Genomic DNA, 6,745 nt, shown 5'->3' with positions numbered 1-6,745 from the left:
TGACATGAAATACAGCATGAATGCTTTGACACAGTGAATGGCGACAAACAAAGATGGTCAACAAAGGCCTGAATAAAGTTATTTTGTTGTTGCAGGAGCTTCAATTGTTCATCAGGCGATTGGATTTATCACACGCAGGGGCAATAGAAATAAATTATCACACTTTTTTCTGTTCGTTTAACGGAGCGTGAGGTAAAAAACGTAGAACTTTCTACACCAGATCTTGATAAAGAGCTAATAATGACCATTTAATACCTCTTGAAAAATTTTTGTTCAAGCAGGTGAAAAGAAAAGCTTCATCGATTTTACATTGCGGAAAAAGGTTAAAAGGTTTAGTGTTGTAGTACAATATTAGCCTGACACCCTGCCAGGACATCAACATTTACGCAAGGATGAGTCTATTTACAAACTGTGCTTTGTTACCAAGGCATCGAAAAGTTTGGTTTAGTGTCAGTGACGTCAACGAAATCAACAATTCATTGACCGAACGTGTTCACGAAACATGAAATAAGTAAAGATAACACTCACAGCAGAGCTGGCTGGGCACTAGAAAGTTGTGGTCGGTAAGTATACGAAGCTGGTTTGATTGTCTGCGGTAGGATTTTGGTAAAAACATACCTCAGTAGTTAAAGAATGCGAATTTCAGAAGGAGTCGTAAATGCGAACTTGCTTTAATTCAGTATGCAAATGACTCGCAATTTTCCCGTCAGAAGCGAACAGAAGCGGCAGTTTTGAACCTGGTTCCGTCTGCTTCGTGTTTTGTTACAATATGCGAGCGTGCTGATGCTTTACGGAACGAACACGAAGAATTGGAAGGATGACATTGTCCACACTCGTCATGTGAAGTGAAGCGATGTTTTGAAAGCTTGTGTGACTTTAAGTTTCAACTTGTCACGTATGTTAATCACGATTACAGCAACTCCAGCAATATAATCTTTTTCTCATTTCTGAACTTTTCTTCGATAGAAATCCTGTAGCTAAGCTTTTCCGTTTTGGTGGCCCTTTCTTCCCAAGGTATTGGGATTGTGCTTTACTGATATCATACTCAGCATTCCTGCATACTGAAACCACGGTTCCGCGGTATGCATGCATGTGTCTTACATTGTATCAGTAACAGCGAATTTTTTCTGTCTGTATCTAACCACTGAGATTCCTAGATTCGCCGTCCGAGTTTGAAAAAACAGAATTAGACAAATTGGTTAATGCGTCTAGTTTATTTATAAATCTTAGTATAAAGGTACGCATGGGTTGTTCTTCAAGACGAGCTATCTTTTTCAAAAGGCGAAGTCAGGGCTAAAGTGTCTAGATACAGTTCGCCCAGAAGACTCATACTGAACAGCAGTCACGCAACTCTTATGAACAGATCTAATATTTGTAGGCTTAAAGGCCAGTTCAAAGAAAGATAAATATTACATCTCGCTTAAATACCCGCCATTATTATACACAATCTCAGCATGGATTAAATCGTGGAGTGAATGTTCTGTTTTCTGTTTTCTGTTTTCTGTTTTCTGTCTTCTGCTTTCTGTCTTCTGTTTAACGTATCGGTAATTTAACATTTGTGTCGTCGTTCACGGACATCGTTTATAGACTTTATACATTCAGACGCCTTCTTTGAAGTCTTGATGATGTCCTTATTATGCGGTATTTCTATATTAACGAGCTGTTAATTGTGTGACAATGTTTGCTTTGCTTTTACTTCATAGCATAACGAGCTTTTTAAAGAAACATGGGGATCATTCCTTCAAAGAAGAAAAAGAACATTAAATCGCAGAATGGAACAATTAAGAGGCCGACGATTGAAGTGAAAGAGGACAGTTCCTGTAAGTAATTAATCTATTTTAAAAAATGATCAATTTTTTCACGTTTTAGTTCATAATTTAGAGCTAATTTTAAGAATTCTCTGAACAGGGGTGAATATGGGATTCAAGATATTCAAGGAAATGATGGGAGAGGAATTGTTTGAGCAGAAGATGGAAGAAGCTGATGAGGTAAATGTGGAGCACAGGTTTCACCAACGATTTTACGGAGATGTGCTTGATCGAGAGATTTCTAAAATTTGGTGAATGAGCACAAAGTAGCCCGAAAGTGGCAATAATGCAACGATCTCTGACAAAGTCAAATTGTAATAAGAAGGATGAAGCTGAATAGGATATAACACGCGGTAATAACCCTTATGGAAGTTGACCTCAGACAAGTAAATTGTGCTTGGAAAATGCAAACTATACATTTTATCACGAACGAATTCCCAAAGCAGCAAAGATGGAAAAAAAACATACCGATGTGAAAACAACACGAAGATGGAGTGTCATTTAGCTGTCATTTATAACAGTTTTGTTTACTTTCCTAGTAGACCTATTTAAGTTTAAGTCCACCAAAGTTTGAACCGGGTGTAGACCAAACGTAACCAAACTCTTAAACGCGTTCTGAACTCCCTTCCCCACTTGCCCACTATTTCAAATTTGACTGTCCTTTGAACTGTTGTCATCTTTTTTTCAGCCTCCACCAGAACCTGGACCCTTCAGTTCGTCACAAATGGCACTCTATATTAAAAAATATCAAACAGGATTTACTCTTAAATCACTGACTCATCCTAAAGGTGTTGGAGCAACTGGAGCACTAACAATCCTCAACAATCCTCTCCTCCCTGTGCAAAATTTCTTCACTCCCGGACGAGTCTTTCCAGTCCGCGTCCGCCATTCTAATCTGCTCAGGTTAGATGACGCTGAACTGGACGCGAGGGTCGTGTCTATGAAGTTTGCCGACAGCGATATCGAGTCACCGTTCGATCTGATGCTGCATACGGGTGAAGAGGCCGCGTTTTGGAGCATCTTTAGCTTTGATAAGATGCTTAACGCGTTAAGTAAAGGCACCAAGACCTTTGAAGAGTACTGCCTCGAAGATCCTTGGCAGTAAGTCTTGTCATAACTAGCTGCGTACAGTCCATTTGATGTTTCATGATCACGAAGTAGAATCCATTCTAGACTCGAAACCCATTTTCTTTTTTCCAAAATTTAGCTTTCATTTGGCCATAGAAGCTTTTCGACGAGCGCCTGCTTCCTTTACTGACCAGCGGTACTACTCGTGGCTGCCGTTAGAATTCAAAGCCAAAGATGGTGTTCCGCGTTACGCAAAGTTTCGCCTCGTTCCTGCGGATGGCAGGGAAGAGACTGGACTGATGACAGAGGAAGACCAACGAAAACCTTGGTAAGACTTGTTTATATTCGTCACATTGACAAAGCGGAGGTTTTCAGTCTGACGTGAATCGCTGAGGAGAAAATTCCCTTAGACAAGCAACAGGGATTTATGAAAGGGCCTTTTATTATTAGAAAGTGGTTTAGCTTAGTGGCTGGCTTTTGAACATCTCTTGGCCTTCACTCGGTTTTACGCATGTTATGGCGATCATTATGGCCAGAGGAGAGCAAACAAAATCGTCAGGAAATCAAGAGTAGATTAGCCACGTGGTTACGTTGTAACAAGAAGCCGGCTCATCATGTCTCTCTCGTCTCATCATGTTTTCTCCACTGTGACAGACTGCTCATAACTGTTCATGAAGTTGGTAAAATCATTACCACAAAAATAGCCCTTGAGAAGGGCCCTTGAGATGTGCTTCCAGTAGTAAAAAGTCGAACCTCCTCTAATAGCTACTAATGGCCAGTTTGGCCACCTCTCTACAACGACACTTTATTTTGTAAAGGCAGACGGTCCACTATATTAACTCTGATCATAACCTCTCTACAACGGCGACCTCTCCCCAACGGCCACTAAAGCACGTCCCAACTGCCAAAATAGCCTCTCGACGACGGCCAGTTAATCACCGACTGACAAACGGTGTTTACAAAACCCCATATATTTTTTGTAACAAATCACGAAACTTGATCCGTACCTCGCGTCGTTGGTCTCTGTTCCCGTCTGGTTTGTGTTTAGTGATATATTTTATGTGTGGTGTCATATCACACCTCTACCTCTCCATAACGGCCACTTCCTGTTGTGGAGAGGTTCAACTGTATTAATAATTATTATTTAGCTCTTATTAACCGAGTCGGAGGTTTGTATGGGAGAATCTTGACCGAGGTCGTGAGTACAGACCGAACGCAGTGAGGTCTGTACACACGACCGAGGTCAAGATTCTCCCATACAGATCGACTTAGCTCGGTTAATAAGATGTTTATTATATGGCAAAGAAGAAAACTTTAATTCGTTTAATGTAGCTAGTTTGCTGACATTTCGCTTGCGAACGGCGATGAGCTTAACTTAAACCTGCCGAAATTTGCTCGTTCTCTTTACTTTTTTTTTGTCATCAGGCGTTTTGGCACTTCCATAAATGATTGAGAAGAAAATAAAAGAAAATGGTGAACATTTGTGTGTTTTAGTTGGCTACTTTTTCAACGCAAAATGAAACCGGTCTAGATGTCGGTCTAGATGGAAAAATCTAGACCGCGGTCAATATCGATTTCAGCCAATCAAATTCGTGAATTCGGTAGTTCCCAGTCCTTGTGAGACAGCCATATAATAAATAATAATATCAATGAACCCGGCACAAGCCGATTTACCAAGATGCACCCTGACTCTACTATTGAAAAATCTAATAGGTTATGCTGGGACCATTCCATTCATCACTCACTTTTGAACATTTGGATTTCTTTTTCATTGCGTACGTTTAGGGAAACTTCTCGGTGGAGCAGCGAAGTAAGACCTCGCGACTATCTGACTGCTGATTTTGAAGAGCGCATGTCAGGAGACGGCATTCAATACAAGCTTCAAATACAACTACATGAAATACAACCTGACGAATCCCACCTCGTTCTCCACCCCGCAAGAGCCTGGGACCACGCTACTCACCCATGGCTTGACCTCGCTGACGTAAGACTGGCTTCACTATTGCCACTTGATGTAACAGAATGTACACGTTCCTCCTTGGAAAATATGCCTTTGTCTTTGTCACTTTCACCTGCAAAGACCATTTACGACTACACTTCCATCGCACATCTGAGATCCAAATTTCTCTCTGATCCTGGCAAGAAGTGCTCCATAAGGCGTCCTTCTAAACTGGGAAGGGAAGGGCTCTCCATCTATTGCATTTCAGTGTTCACTGGAGACCGGAAAAAAGCTGGTACCAACGCTAATGTGATGCTCACAATTACTGGTAAGATTTGATAATTGTGACCCTGGCTGCACAAAGGGTCAATAACTATATTCAACGGGTAAATAACTGTTGGTTGAGACCGAAGTATTCATAAGTCAAATGAGTCCCTGAGTCAATGAGGTAATGCGTCTTTCAAGTGCAGTGTAACCTGGTTGATATTGACATCGAAGAGTCAGTATTATTCAGGTGTCTGTATTAAGCGGAGTGTCAGAGTAAACGGCTCGGACGCATGTTTTGTCGATAAGACAAACACATTTAATCGTACAATTTAATAGAAACGAAACAATGCCCTGACTGTAATTTGAACTCAAACTCAAAAACGTTTTTCCTCATTGAAATAGTTGATTGCCTGGCACTAAAAATTAACGTTCTCTCCACAACGTGATCATTTAAGGTTGTGCAGCATTATCGCATTATAAGTTGCATTATATGTTTCGCATAAGAGACATCAGTGCAACCTTGTGTAGCAGTTGCTGCAACTTGCAACACTGGTGATAATTCGCGCGACATTGCAACATTTTTGCAACATTGTTGCGCAACAAGTGGAAAGGCAATGTTGCCCGTATTTTTTAGGCACTAAGGGGAGAACAACACCCCTTCTAATGGACAAATGGCTTCACGATGACTTTGAAGCGGGACAAGAAGATACATATATTTTGGATGCGGAGGATGTAGGCGAACTTTTGATGATAAAACTAGACAATGATCAGGGTGGACTATTTAGTGACTGGTTTGTAGAGAAAGTGATGATCACGTGCAGCCAAGATCCTCAGAGGCTCTACGAATTCCCTTGTGGTCGATGGGTGCAGAGTGAGTCGATCTTCTTTGAAGGAAAAGGTAGGCATTGCGAAAACGTTCTTTCAACGTTTACCATAAATGATTCGGTGGGGGAATCCCATATGAAAGAGACAGGGGTGCTCCTCGTACCTTTTGGGGGTTAATTTTGATACCTCTTAGGGTGTTCAGCCCTAAAAGGTCCACAGCTGGAGCTTTTGCGGTACCTGTTAGGGTAATTAAGCCGAAAAAATATGACAGGAGATATAGAGGATATTACACGGTGGCGAGAAGATATGAATTTTATGTTCGAGTGGCAAGAACAATATCTCACGAGTGAGCGAAGCGAGAACATAAAATTCATATCTTCGAGCCAACGTGTAATGTTCTTTTTATTATATGGAGAAGCCAATTCAACAAAAGCAAAAGGCGGGAATCGTGACTTCATTGAACGATACGACACTCACAAAGGTGACATACGGAAAATACGCCACTCGGGTCCCGGATGAAGTGGCGTATGGAATCTACGAGTGGTTTAGTTCCCAGTAAAACACTCTTCTCCATATAATAAAATGTGTTATGTAAGAATTGGTACCTCCTAGGTGAGAAAAAAATTTCAAGTGTAAAGTGTCTTGCCCAAGGACTCGAACCCGGACCGCTCGACCCCGAGTCCATCCTAAAAATTAGAGAAGTACAAATAATAAAAATGACAGGCAGTTGAAGGCGGAGATATTTGGGTATTACATGGGCATTTAAGGGGGATAGTGGGGATATTGGTGATTTTTGGGTGAACCCCATAAGAGGATCTTATGGGGTTTATAATTAAGA

At 41.1% G+C, this 6,745-nt stretch overlaps 1 protein-coding gene across 1 annotated transcript in view; it reads left to right on the top strand.

Moving 5' to 3' along the window:
• The first annotated feature begins 83 nt into the window (after window positions 1–83).
• Window positions 84–6,745, top strand: part of LOC145465349 (allene oxide synthase-lipoxygenase protein-like) — an 18,840-nt gene continuing 12,178 nt past the window's right edge. Inside the window, exons 1-7 of the mRNA XM_081449126.1 lie at window positions 84–563; window positions 1,704–1,820; window positions 1,909–1,988; window positions 2,497–2,909; window positions 3,016–3,204; window positions 4,662–5,143; window positions 5,717–5,980. Of these exons, the coding sequence (XP_081305252.1) occupies window positions 1,727–1,820; window positions 1,909–1,988; window positions 2,497–2,909; window positions 3,016–3,204; window positions 4,662–5,143; window positions 5,717–5,980 (1,522 nt within the window). The 5' untranslated portion in view covers window positions 84–563; window positions 1,704–1,726. The remainder of the gene's footprint in view (window positions 564–1,703; window positions 1,821–1,908; window positions 1,989–2,496; window positions 2,910–3,015; window positions 3,205–4,661; window positions 5,144–5,716; window positions 5,981–6,745) is intronic.

Source organism: Orbicella franksi, chromosome 13 (genome assembly GCF_964199315.1).
Source record: "Orbicella franksi chromosome 13, jaOrbFran1.1, whole genome shotgun sequence".
NCBI lineage: Eukaryota > Metazoa > Cnidaria > Anthozoa > Scleractinia > Merulinidae > Orbicella > Orbicella franksi.
This window is presented reverse-complemented; position numbering and strand designations above follow the sequence as displayed.